Source organism: Astatotilapia calliptera, chromosome 7 (genome assembly GCF_964374335.1).
Source record: "Astatotilapia calliptera chromosome 7, fAstCal68.1, whole genome shotgun sequence".
NCBI lineage: Eukaryota > Metazoa > Chordata > Actinopteri > Cichliformes > Cichlidae > Astatotilapia > Astatotilapia calliptera.
The window spans coordinates 68,930,218-68,947,580 of record NC_137428.1 but is presented as its reverse complement, the minus strand read 5'-3'; the positions used below and the strand labels follow the sequence as shown (position 1 = coordinate 68,947,580).

The following is a 17,363-nucleotide window of genomic DNA, read 5'->3' as shown; positions in this document are numbered from 1 at the left end:
TTTGTGATGGCTTTTTTGCCTGCTGCCAGTAAAATATTAAACAAGTATTTATTGTTCTTTGTCCATCCTTCTGGCATAAGTCCAAAAACATAGTTTTACTTTCCAAAGGTAAATATCTTCCAAATGTCTCTTGTATTGCTGCATGTATTCCCTTCCAACAAGTTTTAATAACATGACAGTCCCAGAAAATATGATAGTGATTTGCATTTGTATTTCCACAATTTCTCCAGCAAGTGGGAGGCTTACCTTCATAGTGAGATTTTTGGTGAGGTGTAATAAAATATCTTATCAGGCTTTTCCACCCAAATTCCCTCCAGCTCTGTGAGCTGCTACATTTCCATTGATATGCCCATATTGTTGTCCATTCTTCCTCCTTTAGTCCTCCCTCCATTTCCCAATTTGCTTTGCTATATAAGGTTGAGTGTAATTTCATATTTGTTAATCCTTTATAGAGGTCACCTATAATACCTCTATTTTTATTTGAACTGCCCTTTTAAATACGTCTAGCAGCTGTTTACTTAATCCAGCCTTAGCTTTTAGCTTTTTATTGACAAAATGCCTCATCTGTAGATATCTATAAAAATCCTGTGTTTCTAATGAATATTTATCTTTCATTTTATCAAAACTAATTAGTCTAATTAGAGCTATACGTTTTAATTTGTTTCCAAAACCCCGCAGTCAGGACATGCTATATTGTATTTAGATAGAAGCTAGCGAGCTAACTCCCTGCTAACTTCTAACTCCGTTAAATGTCATAAATTCCGTTTTCATGGATGCCTGGATGTTAAACTCAATTGTTATACCTGGTAGAGCAGAACGCTGATCATTTTATTAAAGATGAAAGACTTTAGACAGTTTTTCAACTCTCAGTAATGCCACAGTGATCGTTTGATATATGGACCTGCAGCAGAGTTTAGGCCCAGACACGGCTAGTGACGTCAGACTTAACGACCGGATGACTCTGACTCTGTTTCACGTGCCCACCCCCCCGAACTGGATGGTTGGACGGGATTGGAACAAGTTGAAGCTATACTGTTGTCCACCACCAGAGGGTAATGTTTGACCGGATTAAAATGACGAGGCCAAAGTGCCACATCACAAGTTTTGAAGAATTCAACAGCACGTCTTTATAGTTAAAAATTCCAGGTGCAGGTGTGGTTCTCAACTGGCTCGTTGGTCTAGGGGTATGATTCTCGCTTTGGGTGCGAGAGGTCCCGGGTTCAAATCCCGGACGAGCCCTTAGTTTTTCTTCTTTCTTTTTCTTTTTTACAAAGACAGACTGTTGATAATCACTTTATGAAAACACACAACAACAGAAATCATTACTTTTCTCATGCAGTTGGACTTGACTTTTGTGACTGTGAAGAGAGTTATTTAACATATTTAATTATTCTCTAACCACACAGAACTTATCAGTACTTCTAAATTAGAAATTTAGAAAATAGAAATTTAGAAGTAAGTGGTTAAAAAATATGTATATTGCTTACAAATTTTGAGTGGAAAATTTGATGAGGAGTTAAGTTATTAAGTTTTTCTTCAATTTTTAAAGTTCAAAAACCAAGTGGCAAAGTTATTATAGATGTTTTTTCATGGTTGTGTTTTGTTTTACGTGTGTTAGTGTAATTCATTTATGATATTATGTATGTAAAAAGTGCAGATGTAACAAGCTTAAGTTTCCGCCTACACCTTTTCAATGAAAAATCTGAGATTGTCCCACTGAATTGAATCCTTAGTTGTCAGAATGTATTTATTTATTTACTAAAACGCCTGTTGTTGTTGTTGTTGTTGTTGGTGGTGGGATTTTATTTTATTTTTTAAACTACTAATAAAATAAACGTAGAGACACCGTGGGCCGATCATGTGGTAGTCCTTAGGAGCACAGAATTCTGATCTGATCCCCATTTGGACAGGTGATGAGATAGTTTTGACTGACAGGCTGGTAGAAGAGGTTAGGCAGAAGTCTCTGTGGACCATGATGTTCACAGACAACATTGTTATCTGTAGTGATAGTCTGGAGGGGTAGAGGTGTGCCGTGGAATCAAAGTCAGTAGAAACGAAACAGAACACACACGTGTGTGAGGCAGGTAGAGTGTGTTAAGATGAGCGTCAGGGGTGATTGGTAACAGTAGTGAAATAGACCGTTTGCAAGATGGTAGTGAGACTTGTTGTGATATGTGGCAGTAGAAATATGAAAAAAGACAGGCGGATGAGTTGGAGGTGGCAGAATTGAGATAGTAAGATTATGAGTGGGAGTGACAAGACAAGATTAAAAATGAGTATATTAGAGGTCCAATACATCCACAGTCCCGCCTCTGCACAAGGATCTTGAAGATGGAGCTCCCAAACTGAAGGAATAGAGGAAGATAGCAAAGCAGGTTCGTGGATATATTGAAGAAGGACATGAAGTGGGTTGAGGTGACACAATATTAGGAAGAGGTTAAGATGAAGGAAGGTGATCTGTTGAAAGAAGAAGAAGAAATGCATTTTTCTTCCATGTATAGCAACATTAGCCCACTGCAACTCTGAGTTGTGTAATTTATTTTGAAAACAGCAGACCGGATGTTGGCAGCTAGTCGACTTCCTGTGGCCGTGTTATCATTTTATCCAGGTAGCTCATTTGCGACTGGATTCTTTGGAACAAAAATCGAAGTTTTGCTGCTAACGCGTGGGCCTGGTACGTTTGTCACAAATTAGTGATGTCTTTTGTTGTTGGGCCGTCAGTAGTTTGGACTTGTTTCCTGCGAGTTCCAAGACATCGACGTTAATGTCAGCTAGTTGTGCTAGCTTTCCATGCGTTTAAGTCCAATATTTCTTTCAGCAGAAAGCACCATGCCGTACTTGGTGTTTATGCAGGGCTTACGACGTGTGAAGGTGTCGGGTGTGGTGTCTTATGGTTGGTTAAATGCCATTCTTCTGGAGCAAACGACGGGGAGATTAGCCAGATGAAAAGCTTTAGCTTGCGACTCCTTGTTGCTAGGCAACGGAAGTCGCCTGTGGCTGGCTGAGCTAAAGCCTGTAATTACATTAGTGTGGCAAAGTTACTCATCACCTTTTGCTTATTTTTAGGCAACCTTCTCGTCTTGTGTGTGAGATATTTGATTCTCAGTAAGTTCTCATCTCTATATTAAGACCAGAGTAAGCATCATGCTGGTCCCCATATTCACTCTGAAGCTGAACCACAAGATTAACCCTCGCATGGTGACTATTGGGCAGTTTGATGGGGTTCATCCATGCCTTACTGCCGCCACGCAGGCTGGAAAGGTGAGGGAAATAAATGTTTGCAAAATCCTCACAGTTATGTGATAAATATCATCCATGCTGTAGGAAAATTACTATCATGTTTTTGTGACCCGATGAGAGTGAAAACAGCCAAGTATTTGCCCTCTTCATGATTTCTTTTTTGATCGTACTTGTCACAGTTACCTGGTTCACGCTAATAGCTAATTTTAATGTTAGACAATTAGAACCTCAGTAAATACAAAATGCATTTTTCAAATGATGATTTCATTTACCCAAACTTATCTGGCTCTGTGTGGAAAAGAACTGCTGACTCTCTGGAGCATTTGGCAGTTCCCTACTCTCTTGTTGTCTTTCTCATTAAAAGGTTTTCATTCACAACCCCCACACCCGTGGCCAGAGACCTGTGGCTCACCGACTGAGCCAGAGTGCCCAAGACTCTGACATTTCTCTGCTCAACATCAATCAGGCAGTCACCTGTTTGGCTGCAGGAAGACTGGGACCAAATACTACTGGGGACACACTGTTGGTGGGATCCCAGACAAACCTGTTGGCTTATGATGTCCATGACAATGCTGACATATTTTACAGAGAGGTGAGTAAAGTCAGGAAAAATATTGGAACTGGGTCTCCAAAAGTTGATTCTGTTCATCTGGACGCAGCGTTTTGTGGGAGAAACGTTTCGTCACTCATCCAGGCGACTTCTTCAGTCTCAGCTGACTGCAGGTGTCAATCTCATAAACAGGACATTTGCATAATGACTGAAACCAGCCCACTGAAGGAACAATGGGCTGGGAGGTCAGTTCCTTAATCTTAATTATGCAAATTCTCATGACCATTGATCAACAACCACTGATCAATAACCACTGATCAATGGCCATGAGTACCATTCACAGAGAGTTGGGGAATGGCTGCAATCACAGCATTGTAAGATGGTGACAGATGTACCCTTAGGCCCCCTCCTCGAATCAGGAGGTTTCAGTCATTATGCAAATGTCCTGTTTATAAGATTGGGGAGACCTGCAGTCAGCTGAGACTGAAGACGTCACCTGATGATGACGAAACGTTTCTCCCACAAAACGCTGCGTCCAGATGAACAGAATCAACTTTTGGAGATTTACTTTCCTGGATGATTGAGATGCATCAAGACATTGGAACTGGGTGTTGTGACTTGTGTTATTCTATATTTAAATCAGGATTCAAACAATTCTTAATTAGTTCTGTTGATTTCAGCTTTTTTATATGTAATTTGGTTTAAAAAGTGACAGAATTACTGATTAATCCAGCTGACGCCACAACCTGACTGACTCAGCTAATTATACAGTTGTGACAAGTAAAAATCTCTGCTTCATAGTAGAGGTGGGAATCACCAAACATGCCACGATACGATATTATCACAATACTTAACGCACGATACGATATTATTGCAATTTTTTTAAAAAATTTGTGATATTCAGATTCTGTACATGAAGGTAAACTTCATCAATATTAATTTTATCTAATATCAAAGTCTCGCACTCAGTCTTTCTCTCGTTTCAGTTTTATTGTTGACAAACTGAACGGTTTGTATTACAGTCTAGTCCAACTTAACTGAATGCAACCATCTGGTACAATTATAGCTATTCTGCACTATGCAATATGAAAACTATGCAGCCCCTTCAGCAACTGAAGAATTTGAAAGTAAATTAAAACAAAATATAATTTTGCATTAAATAAAAAAGTTTTACACTTAATTAAAATAAAACATGTCTTAAATTAAAATAAGTAAACGGTCATGTTTATTGCTGCAAAAAAAACAAGTTAAACACATTTGGACAGTGAAGGAATGTCAGGATTCTTGCTCAGAAAAAGGTCAACATGCTCTGAAGTCAGAGCACAAAAACCTTTTTGTAACAAAATATCGATTTCTGCTGTTCCTGTATCGATACATTATTAGCAAACAAAATATCACGATACTACACAGTATCGATTTTTTCCCCCACCGCTACTTCATAGTAACAGTCACAAAATGAAAAGTGGCTCGATTATAAATGCTTTGCCCAAAACGATGTGAAGCTGGCTTGTATTTAAACGTGCTTCTTCTCTGTGTGCAGGTGACAGATGGAGCTAATGCCATCACGTTGGGGAAACTTGGGGACATCCCCTCTCCTCTTGCTATCATTGGAGGGAACTGTGCCTTGCAAGGCTTTGACTATCAGGGCAATGACCACTTTTGGACGGTAAGAAAATCTGGTTTTCTTGGTCTAAAATCATGAATGTTTACATATTTTTCACATATTTATAAAAGAATTGTGCTCCACTTGATCTTAAACTACATCTTCTTAGGTCACTGGAGATAATGTCAGGTCTCTGGTGCTCTGTGACTTCACTGGAGATGGAAAAAACGAGGTAAGTCTTGACTGCCCAGTAGTCGGGGAGCTTTCCACTTAACACACTACAATTTCAGTAACAGAGCATCTTACAGTTCTGTTATAAATATAGGTATGAAATTAATTCATACAAATATGACTGGAGGGTCTTTAACTTACAATACAAACTGCCCTGAGGTGACTGTTGTTGTCATTTGGTGCCATATAAATAAAGCTGGCTGTTGTTGCTGTTGTACTCACAGCTCCTGGTGGGGTCTGAGGATTTTGACATCAGAGTGTTCAAAGAGGATGAACTTGTGTCAGAGATGACTGAGAATGAGGTAAAATGAGGGTGCAATGCGTAGCTTGGTAACTGCTAGCTTGATCATGTTGTGTTACATGTTTTTAATGTGCTTTGTGCACAAGAAGCAATAATAAAACACTTTGCACTTGTAGCACTAATGTGTTGTACAATTTCTTATCTGTGTGTCTTGCTCCAACAGACAGTAACATCTTTGTGCCATATGCACGGCAGCAGGTTTGGTTATGCTCTGGCTAATGGCACTGTCGGTGTGTATGACCGCGCTGCCCGCTACTGGAGAATCAAGGTACCGTAATCATCTTCATACGTTCTTCATTTCTTTGGCGTCTCTCCTTCTTTTCATTTTGTTTTTGTACTTTTTATGTTTCCTAAAAGTTCAAAACTTTGAGATTATTCTGCAATAAACATTTAATTAATCCAAATGTTCTTGTTTTTTTCAATTCATTTATAACCAGATAATGTCAAACTGTATCTGTTCTGTGAATGTGGTTTAGATGAGATAGATCTTTATTGTCACTGTTACAAGAACAATGGACGGCAGTTTGGCATCTCTCCATTAGCAATATGTAGATTTGTTACATTAAAGTTACTTCAGAATAAAAGATGCACAGATATATACAGTTGGTGGTGCACATTGAGTAAGAGGTAGGAATGTCGGTTGCATTATACTATAATAAGTCTGCTTTATAAATACAGGTAGGAATGTTATTTATAACTACAGTGAAAATGTAAATAAATGTTAGCAGCACAGTTGACCTTGAGTCAGGGTGGAGGTGGGGCATGTTTGACAGCGTGCGGGTAAAACCCTTTATTGAGTCTGTTTGTCTTTGACCTGATCGACCTGTAGCCTTTACTGGGGGGTCCAGAGTGCCATGATGATACTGACTCTCCGCTCAAGTCTGCCAGTATAAATGTCTCTGACGGGGATTAGTGTAGTAGTAACAAATACTACTTGTAACATGACTAATAGTCATTTGTAGGACGTCCATGAACGATGGAACCCTCTCAGTGTTACCTTTCACAGCATGAAGATTTAGGGACAGTAGTGCATTGCTCACCTGCAGTTTGAACCTGATGAGTAAAGACAGTTTTGGCTGGGATTAAATGTAAATAATTCAGTTCTCTACTGTGTAATGTGCTCTTTTCTCCTCACTTAGTCCAAGAATCATGCAATGAGCATCTTTGCATTTGACTTGAATGCCGATGGGGTTGTGGAGCTCATCACTGGTTGGTCCAATGGAAAGGTGAGTACACAACTGTTATCCACAAACTACTTCTTACTGTTTTAACATGGGATTTTTTCAAAATGATTTTGTGGGACAACTGGCAAGGATTCGGTGTGCTTTTTATGTCAGATTGATGCTCGCAGCGACCGCACTGGTGAGGTCATTTTCAAAGACAACTTCTCTTCTTCTGTGGCTGGAGTAGTGGAGGGAGACTACAGGCTGGATGGACAGAAACAACTCATCTGCACCTCTACAGAAGGAGAAGGTAAGTCTGTGTGTGAGAACTGGTTGAAAATGGACATTTGTACATTTCCTTGTGTGTTTTCTGTGAACACGGACAAGCCAGGTATAATTTCAAAGACTGACACTGTGAGCTCATAAGAGGATGTTGCTATACTTGTCAATGTGTTTGTAGTTCGTGGTTATCTGCCAGCCAGTAAAGACCTAAAAGGGAATCTCATGGATACGAGTGCCGAGCAGGACCTTGTTCGAGAGCTCAGCCAGCGCAGACAGAATCTGCTGCTGGAGCTTCGCAACTACGAGGAGAATGCCAAGGTGATTTATTCAGTCACAATAAACTGACGGGGATTTAAGAGGCACGCATCTGGGGATGTTTGTGGGTTCTACATTTCAGCAGGCACACAGTGGCTTTACATTTATGGTACCAATAATTTAAAAAGCTCTTCTTAAACGTTAACGAAAGATCTTTATAAAAACCCTAGAACTGGAGCACACTGCTTTGCAGACAGGCGCCACTACAGTTTAACATGCACCTTTGAGGCAGCTGTTTGTAATTGTGTTAAAGAGTTTTTGTTATTGATTTATCCATGTTAATAAAAAGTCTGATCTGTGGAAGCAACGTTTCTGATCGAATGTAGTCACAACTGTGTGTTCTGAAAGAATTTCTGGGCTCAGCCTGTGTGAGGAGTCATAAACTCTGCTCTTATTTCAGGGTGTGTCAGAGACACACAGTGGGATGGGAGTCATACCAGCCAACACTCAGCTCCAGACAGCACTGTCAGTGAAAGCTGCTACAGAGACCCAGAAGGCTCATGTGGAGCTCAGCATTTCAACACCAAATGGTAGAGTTGGTTAGCGCGTCTCACCGTTTATTGAGTGTTTGCGTATAAGTTGCTGAGTCTCTCCTTGATCTTTTACAGAGACTGTTATCCGTGCAGTGCTCATCTTTGCAGAAGGCATATTTGAGGGTGAGAGTCACGTTGTCCACCCCAGTGCTCAAAGCCTGTCTGGTTGTGTCAGAGTCCCCATTGTGCCCCCAAAGGATATACCAGTGGATCTGCACATCAAAGCCTTTGTTGGAGGGAGAACTAGGTAAGCTCTGCGAGTAATGAGTCTTTTTCTAATGCAGTTAACAACGCCGCTCTCATTCTCACGTCATCCTGTTCTTTTCGTCCTCGTTAGCACTCAGTTCCACGTGTTTGAAATCACTCGTCAGCTGCCTCGTTTCTCCATGTACGACCTCGCTGTCGACTCGTCGGCTGCACAGCCCACAGGGAGGGTCGCCTTCAGCATCAACGATCGACAGCAGAGGGTAGGCTGTCGCACGATCATCTGCATTTATAAAATCTAATTCTGCTCCGTATGTTAATACATGTTTAATGTTGCACTTTTTTTATCCTGTTTTGAGCCAGCTGCAGTGAAATGTCCTTCCTTGTACACTTGCTGTATATTGAATGATTATAAATGTGTCTCCTGTTTAATCCTCGGCTCTGTGTCATTGTGTTCTTGTGTAGGTGGTGATGTGGCTGAATCAGAATTTCCTGCTTCCAGAGGGAGAGGAGAGTCCCGATGTTACCTTCAGTTCACTAAGAGGTGGGGGGCTGTTGTCCTTCAGCATGGCCAGCAGTGGACAGGTACACATCAACACTGCTGTGTGAAAAATATACAATACAATAAAATATCCACAGCACTCATTTGTTTCTTATATGAACTTAGAGACTTGCTCTGTCATTAGTTTATATGTATTTTAAGAACAATAATAATTTGTAATGTGTCCAATCAGATCACCATAAGAACTGATGATATTGACCTAGCAGGAGATCTGATCCAATCATTAGCCTCCTTCCTGGCAATTGAGGACCTGTCAGCAGAAGCAGACTTCCCCACATATTTTGAGGAGCTACACACTACGCTCACTGAGGTTTGGCTCAGGTTTCATCTGCTCTCTGTCAAACGTTCAGGACAGCCTGGGTCAGTAGCAATAAAAGTCCAAATTCTTGAGATTAGAAGGTGTGGACCAAAACTTTAGTCCCTGTAGTCTATCTCCTAAACTACAGGCCAAAAATAGGTCAGCTGAATTTAAGGTGACCTGTACGTTTAAATGTGTTTCCTAGGTGGACGAGTTCCATTCTGTCCACCAGAAACTAACTGCAGCTATGGCTGACCACTCCAACTACATTAGAAACATGCTGGTGCAAGCAGAGGACGCGCGCCTAATGGGTGACATGTGAGTTATCTCAGTATTTTACTTCGTAATACTTGCAGCCATATTGCTACATTATTGTTGAATTATCTGGACTTGTATGTGCAGCACAGTGGCGCGGTGGTTAGCACTGTTGCTGCACAGCAAGAAGGTCCTGAGTTCAATTCCACCGTCTCCACCACCTGTGTAGAGTTCGCATGTTCTCCTCGTGTTTGCGTGGGTTCTCTCCGGGTACTCCGGCTTACTTAATTGAATGTGAGTGTGAATTGTTGTCTGTCTCTGTATGTTAGCCTGATGACAGCTGGGATAGGCTCCAGCAACCCTTAAAAGGATAAGCGGAAGCGAATGGATGTATGTGCCCTGAAAGGCGTGTGTTTCATTCACTGCAGCCATGGTAGAAATAAAATCCTGGGTTCTCTCTCTTTGTTGTGAGCAGTTTAATTTATTTATTCGTGTTTTTATTCCCCTACAGGTAAACATATCTAATAGTTTTGGTGATCTAGCTTCAGGAATTTACTAATGATACGAGTCCTTTATTAAGGTGATAGTTATTATTCTCTCACTGATGCGTTCAAAAAGCGCGGCAAACAGAAATCCATAAATGGATCAGAGGACTGACGGCACTGACCGAGACGATGGCGGTAGTCAAGCGCTGCACCGAGGCAGCGTTACATTTCCAGGGACGTGCACGTCAGATAACGGCATAGGTTATGGCGTAGGGTTGCACAGGGGTTTGCAGTCTTGACATACCTACAGCATAGATTTAACGCAGAAGAATAAAACCTGTTACAGTATCATTTCATTCATGTCAGTTCTTCTATCATGAAACTGCAAAAACTTCCTTCTTTTCCTCACATCTTTGTTCGTTTCCACCGTAGGACAACTATGAAGAAGCGCTACAGAGAGCTGTATGATCTAAACCGGGATCTAATCAATGAGTACAAGATCCGCTCAAACAACCACAATGCTCTTCTGGCTTGTCTCAAGTCTGTCAACCAAGCCATACAGCGAGCCGGCAGGCTTCGAGGTAAGTCTGACAAGCACTACTTCTTAACATAGCAGCACTGTTTGTTAACTACCTCCAATTGAACCAGGGGAGAAGATGATATATTAAGCGTATCTGCCTCTGTGTATGCTTCTCTGCAGTGGGTAAGCCCAAGAACCAAGTGATCTCTGCCTGTCGAGACGCCATCAAAAGCAATAACGTCAACGCGCTTTTCAGGATCATGAGGGCTGGCACCGCATCCTCCTGAGAGTGGAAGGATGAGGGACGCGGGAGCGGACTAGAGAAGTTTACAGTCAGCACGTGTAATAACTGTAATGAGGCCAGCGAGTACGTTTGGAGCAAGAACAGCAGGAGATAGGCAGAGACACTGAAGCGGCCTTAATCCACGACTCAGTTTTAAGCAACATTTGGCACCAGCTTCTTGAAATTGGAATTCAGCCAACACAAATATAATGGTGACCTCAGACTTTGTGCAAAATTGTCGGGCTGATTGGAAGGGCTTCAGCTAGTGCGCTGGAGTTTACCTAAATCACTAACCTGCGTGAGCAGCCATTTACTCACTTTAGTCAGAAGTTAAGACAAACAGAAGGATTCGAGTATGACGCCAATTTCATGCATTTGTGGTGACCTGTCCCAGACAGTCTGAGAAAACGAGTGTGCCGGTTTCATTCAGCTGACCGTAAAGTCACCGGTGGCATGGACCTTCACGCTCGGCCTCGGCTCTCAGCTGCTGCGTGTTCGTGTGGCATTTGTAGCCAAAGAAAACTGTCTAACTTGTTTACTTTTTGTAGACTGTATTTAGAAAGTGCACATGTAACTTTGTGTTTGTGGAAAAATTGTTATTAAATTACATTTTAAACATTTATAACTTTTGGCTGATTTTTTTTACAGTACCTATAAAGGGAGGGTTTATTTCTAGATGGATTTGAGACGTTTATATCAAATCAAAAGAGAGCAGGTAAACATTTTAAATACTGATGTGTTTAGACAAATGCTCCAACATTATTTAGTCTGCTTTACAGGCAAGTTTCCAAAAACATGAATAAATAAACATGGTGTGGTAAGCCCCGCCCTCTGTTCAAAGATGGTCGCTCACAGTGGACGTAGGCTGTATCCCAACTCAGGGGCTGTGTCCCAATTAAGAGTCCGCACGCTTGAAGTACGCATTTTAAGTGCGGTTACGTCACCGCCACGCGACGACGGCTGTCCCAATTTTTTTTTTTTTTATATGAACTTTATTTAGAGCAATAACAATGACAATCTCAAAGAGACAAGCGACATATTAAATCAATCAGAACAGAATCACATCTCCTATACACCACAATGAAATCGACAGTAACTGAGAGTAAACATACATACATACACACACATATATATGCATATACATATGCATACATACACATCCATATTCACACATCTACATAATAATAATATAAAAAGATGAATAACCAATACAAACATAAATAAGAATTAAAAAAAAAGAAAAACAAGGAACAGAAATAAAGAAGACAAGGGGGATCATAAAATCTCTAAAAGTGAGGTTCCATAAACAAGACTCATAACTTAAATAAGGGGCTAAGAAAAATCAAACTCTTCTAAAAATCTATGCAATTTGATTGCTTGGGGCTTATTTATTAACTTAAGAGATTTACGGAACAGGGAGAGGTCGTTTTTAGGAGCAGGCCATGAAGGGGGGGATTTAGCATATCGGCATTTATGTATGTAATACTTTGTTATAATAATGAGATTGTTAATTAAAAACTCACTATTTTTGTCCTTAAGGATTACTCCAATTTGAATATTTTGAAAAGACCAAAAATCAATATATCCATACTGGGACAATATTAGGACATGGAGAGATTTCCATAAATTCTGGATTGTCACACATCCATAGAACATGTGCTCTGTTGTTTCCGAAGTTGTTTTACAAATATAACAGTTGTCTAACACAAATTTAAATCTTTCTCTCATAAATTCATTGGAGGGGTAAATATTTTTTGTAGTTCTAAAATGGACTTCTTTAAATTTGGGGGGAATTGGAAATTTTAAATATTTGGTTCTGATCAACGAGATCTCAGATTTGTTATAATCTTTAAAGACGGGTGAATGTTTTGTCCTACCTGGATATAAGGTGTTAACCAAATACCTCCTCAAAAACTGATTATTGCATTTTCCATTAACCAATTCAAGACCATCTAGTTTAACTTTATGCAAATTTGGAGTCTGTATATTTGAAAAATTGTTCTTTATCGTATTTACAAGGACTGTTGGGATATTCTGTGAGACCTTTTTATAGAGCTCGGACGAGCAACTCATGTCATATTTCTCATTAAGCCTGTTTAATTCAAGTATATCTCCATTTTCATCCATTATATGTGTCACAGACCAAATTTGTTTTGTCATCCATTCTTCCACAAATATAGATTTCCCCCGATTCAATATCACCCTATTATTCCACAATGGAACATTGTGGGGACTAAAGTTATGTTTAAACATTAATTTCCAATTTAACAAAACTTGTTGATGAAATTTGGAAAGTTTTATGGGTAGTTTAGAAATTTCAAAATCACATACTAAAAGGAATTGGATCCCCCCAACTTTGTTGAAAATAAGAGATGGTATCAAGAACCAGATCTCATTATCATTTTTCAAGAAAGATCGTAGCCAATTAATCTTTAAAATGCCATTCATTATTTCAAAATCGATTGCTTTTAAACCCCCCTCTTCATAATCTTTTATCACGTCCCTGTTACTGATATAATGATGTTTATTTTTCCATATGAAATTAAAATTCACCTTATTGATGTCTTTTATAATTCTTGGTGGGATGGCTAGGGAATAAGCTGGATAGATTAATCTGGACAAAGATTCAACCTTGGTCAACATTATCCTGCCGAACAACGTTAAATCTCTCTGTAGCCAATGGTTCAGAGTTTTTTTGCATTTGTCAGTTGTATTCTGAATATTCTTTTCTTCACTATCAGCCATGCATTTAGTTATCCAGATTCCAAGATATTTGATTTCATTTTTGACAGGTATATCATACAAAGAAGAGTGAGAACAATTGTGGATACTCATGAGTTCACATTTGTCCAGGTTCAGCCGTAGTCCAGAAGCATCAGAAAAGATCTTTATTGTATCTAAGGCCAATGGAATTTGTTCTTTATTTTTTAGAAAGACTGTTGTATCATCGGCAAGCTGACTTATTATTAATTTGTGATTATTTATGTCTAATCCTTTTATGTTTGAGTTTATGACAGTAATAGCAAGTAATTCAGTGGCTACAATGAATAAAAGAGGTGAGATGCTGCAGCCCTGCCTGATACCTCTCTCCACCCTGAACCTGGGACTTGTGCCTTCTGAAAGAGAAACACAACTATTAATATCAGTGTATAACATAGTGATCATATCCAGAAATGTGTCCCAATTTGAAGTGTACTCCAAATGCGCCGTCGATTTCCCCAAATATCAAGCGTGGTCCGGTGCATGCTTCGTGGTCCCATATATCCCACAATTCATAGCGCGGCGGTGGGTGTGGATAATTTTGCCGCAAAATACGACAGAAGGGAGCGGCCGAAGAGTTTTTTTATTTTTTTTATTATTCAAAACTTTATTGAAATTACAAAGCGAACAGTCAGTCATTCCAGTTCAGTTTGTACAGTAGACATACAAGGCAAATAAGAGTAACAATATACAGTACAATGAAATAAGAAGGAGAAATAAATAAAGGATAGAAAAGAAAAAAGAAAAAAAAAGGGGGGGGGGAGGGGGAATGTGACAGACTTCACAACAACTTTGTACTTGAAAGTTGTGACAGCTCATTCGTTAAACATTTCTGAATGAATTTCAATCAATGATAAACCTTTTTTATTGGAAGTTAATTTAAGAGAGTTTAAGTAATATTCAATTTCAATCAAAAACACATTAAATGATGGGGTTGAGTTTTGAAATTTACATTTATGTTTGTAGAATTTCCCTAATAAGATGGAGCGGCCGAAGAGTGAACTGTCAAAAGTACTGAATATGACGTCACTTATTTATGTGCGAATGTTTAATAATTAAAGTCAGTCATATATCCACAAACACAACAAGCTGAAAGTCAGTGGCTACATGAATAGGATGAGGGACCTATGGATTCTTCGATACCCAACATCCACAATGACGGCGAAACAACTAGTAGCTCAGTGTTCCAACATTCGAAAGAAGGGACTGCTCTCACAGCTAGAGATTGACGAGGTACAACACAAATGCTACGGCAAGGAGGAGTCAGGACGCCAGGTCAGGGGGGCGATATCATCACCCCCACCCGAGATTGGGTACATAGCCCCAAGTGCGATAGGAGAAGGATCGTTGAGTGCGAGAGGAACTGACCTGAAAAATAGGATCATGGCCAAGCTTGAAACCTGGATCCCGCGTAGCCGGTTACCAAGATTACGTGAAGTTCCCTCAGAAGGTCTGCTAGATGATGTTAATGCAGCACTACGGGCAATACCTACAACCACGATTACCGACACTAACAAGCTGATCTACAATACAGCAACAGTGATCAGTGAGATGCTTGGCTACAAGTTGAACAGCGACAAGGGGCAGTACCCTCCATGGAGAAGGAGGCTAGAGGGCAAGATCAAAGTAGCACGGAGGGAGGTTAGCCAACTAACGGAGTTGCAGAAAGGTGCGACAAATAAGGTGCCTAAGAAATACAGCAAGCTGTCCATACCTGAGGCCTTGGAAACTGCCAAGCAAAGACTCACAGCCTTGGCCAGCCGCTTGAGGAGGTACACCAGAGAGATAGAAGGCAGGAGAATAAACCAGCTGTTCTCCACAGAACCAGCAAAGGTGTACTCTCAGTGGCAAGGGAACAATAAGAGGACAGCACCACCAAGGCTGGAGACGGAGCAATACTGGAAGAGCATATGGGAGAAGGATGCAACCCATAACGGCAATGCTCAGTGGCTAGAGGATCTGAGGGCTGACCACAGCGACCTCCCTGAACAGGGTCCAGTAACCATCACAGTGGCAGATATCCAAGAAAGGGTCTCCAGTATGAAGAGTTGGACAGCACCAGGGCCCGACATGGTTCACGCCTACTGGCTGAAGAAGCTGACTGCACTCCACGAGCGTCTGGCAGCACAAATGAACCAGCTGCTAGTTAACGAGAGACACCCGGAATGGCTAACTGAAGGCCGGACGGTCCTGATCCCCAAGGACCCCAAGAAGGGACCGGTCCCCTCCAACTACCGACCAATAACCTGCCTCAGTACTACATGGAAGCTCCTGTCAGGCATCATATCGGCTAAGATGAACAGGCACATGGGTCAATACATGAGCGGGACACAGAAAGGAATTGGCAAGAATACCAGAGGCGCAAAACACCAGCTACTGGTAGACAGAACAATCAGCCGAGACTGCAAGACCAGACTGACCAACCTGTGCACTGCCTGGATTGATTACAAGAAGGCCTATGACTCAATGCCCCACAGCTGGATACTGGAATGCCTAGAATTGTACAAGATCAATGGGACCCTAAGAGCCTTCATCAGGAACTCAATGGGGATGTGGCGTACAACACTAGAGGCCAACTCCAAGCCCATAGCACAAGTCACCATCAAGTGCGGGATCTACCAAGGAGATGCTCTGTCCCCACTGCTGTTCTGCATAGGCCTGAACCCCCTCAGTGAGATCATTAACAAGACTGGCTACGGATACCGACTACAGAACGGAGCAGTTGTCAGCCACCTCCTGTACATGGATGACATCAAGCTGTATGCCAAGAGTGAACGAGACATCGATTCACTGATCCACACTACCAGGCTATACAGCAATGACATTGGAATGTCGTTCGGACTGGAGAAGTGTAGTCGGATGGTAACAAAGAGAGGGAAGGTAGTCAGAACTGAGGGGATTGAACTACCAGAAGGCAACATTGCAGACATAGAGGACAGTTACAAGTACTTGGGGATCCCACAGGCGAATGGGAACCATGAAGAGGCCGCTAGAAAAGCTGCAACCACCAAGTACCTGCAGAGGGTCAGGCAAGTCCTGAGGACTCAGCTGAATGGTAAGAACAAGATCCGGGCCATCAACACGTGATCAGGTACCCTGCTGGGGTAATAGGCTGGCCAAAGGAGGAGATAGAAGCCACTGACATAAAGACAAGAAAGCTCCTTACCATGCATGGAGGGTTTCACCCCAAATCCAGCACCCTGAGGCTGTACGCTAAGCGGAAGGAAGGGGGCCGGGGACTGGTGAGTGTCAGCACCACAGTCCAGGATGAGACAACGAACATCCAAGAATACATTAGGAAGATGGCCCCAACTGACCGAGTGCTCAGTGAATACCTCAGGCAGCAGAAACCCAAGAAAGAGGAGGGAGACGAGGAACCATCATGGAAGGACAGGCCCCTGCACGGTATGTACCACCGGCAGATAGAGGAGGTGGCTGATATCCAGAAATCCTACCAGTGGCTGGACAAAGCTGGACTGAAAGACAGCACAGAGGCACTAATCATGGCAGCACAAGAACAAGCTCTGAGCACAAGATCCATAGAGGCTGGGGTCTATCACACCAGGCAAGACCCCAGGTGCAGGCTGTGTAAAGATGCCCCAGAGACAATCCAGCACATAACAGCAGGGTGCAAGATGCTAGCAGGCAAGGCATACATGGAACGCCATAACCAAGTGGCCGGCATAGTGTACAGGAACATCTGTGCCGAGTATAACCTGGAAGTCCCGAGGTCAAAATGGGAGATGCCCCCAAGGGTGGTGGAGAATGACCGAGCTAA

The 17,363-nt window shown here is 41.5% G+C and overlaps 1 protein-coding gene and 1 non-coding gene across 5 annotated transcripts; both read left to right on the top strand.

The window, feature by feature from the left end:
• Nucleotides 1-1,167: 1,167 nt before the first annotated feature.
• trnap-ugg (transfer RNA proline (anticodon UGG)) lies at nucleotides 1,168-1,239 on the top strand. Its single transcript has one exon. It is a non-coding gene; the product is annotated as a tRNA-Pro (tRNA).
• A 1,117-nt stretch (nucleotides 1,240-2,356) lies between these two features.
• bbs2 (Bardet-Biedl syndrome 2) lies at nucleotides 2,357-11,445 on the top strand. Of its 4 annotated transcripts, none has more exons than XM_026176802.2 (18): nucleotides 2,357-2,375; nucleotides 3,130-3,261; nucleotides 3,605-3,832; nucleotides 5,331-5,456; nucleotides 5,563-5,625; nucleotides 5,849-5,926; nucleotides 6,089-6,193; nucleotides 7,065-7,151; nucleotides 7,263-7,398; nucleotides 7,549-7,688; nucleotides 8,086-8,215; nucleotides 8,294-8,465; nucleotides 8,556-8,685; nucleotides 8,888-9,007; nucleotides 9,157-9,294; nucleotides 9,488-9,600; nucleotides 10,455-10,603; nucleotides 10,723-11,445. In XM_026176802.2, exons 2-18 carry the CDS (start codon nucleotides 3,145-3,147, stop codon nucleotides 10,827-10,829), a joined length of 2,139 nt encoding a protein of 712 aa, XP_026032587.2. In that variant the 5' UTR covers nucleotides 2,357-2,375; nucleotides 3,130-3,144; the 3' UTR covers nucleotides 10,830-11,445. The 4 variants fall into 4 exon arrangements, 3 of the variants coding, with proteins under 3 accessions (XP_026032587.2, XP_026032586.2, XP_026032585.2); XM_026176801.2 differs by lacking the exon at nucleotides 2,357-2,375 and adding an exon at nucleotides 2,535-2,674 and having other exon boundaries at nucleotides 3,067-3,261; XM_026176800.2 differs by lacking the exon at nucleotides 2,357-2,375 and adding an exon at nucleotides 2,546-2,674.
• The last annotated feature ends 5,918 nt before the right edge of the window (nucleotides 11,446-17,363 follow it).

Coding starts and splice junctions, on each gene's coding strand:
- bbs2 (XM_026176802.2), top strand. CDS start 3,145: ATGCTGGTCCCCATATTCACTCTGAAGCTGAACCACAAGATTAACCCT. Junction 5,927..6,088: donor CAGAGATGACTGAGAATGAG/GTAAAATGAGGG, acceptor TTGCTCCAACAG/ACAGTAACATCTTTGTGCCA. Junction 9,008..9,156: donor GCATGGCCAGCAGTGGACAG/GTACACATCAAC, acceptor GTGTCCAATCAG/ATCACCATAAGAACTGATGA.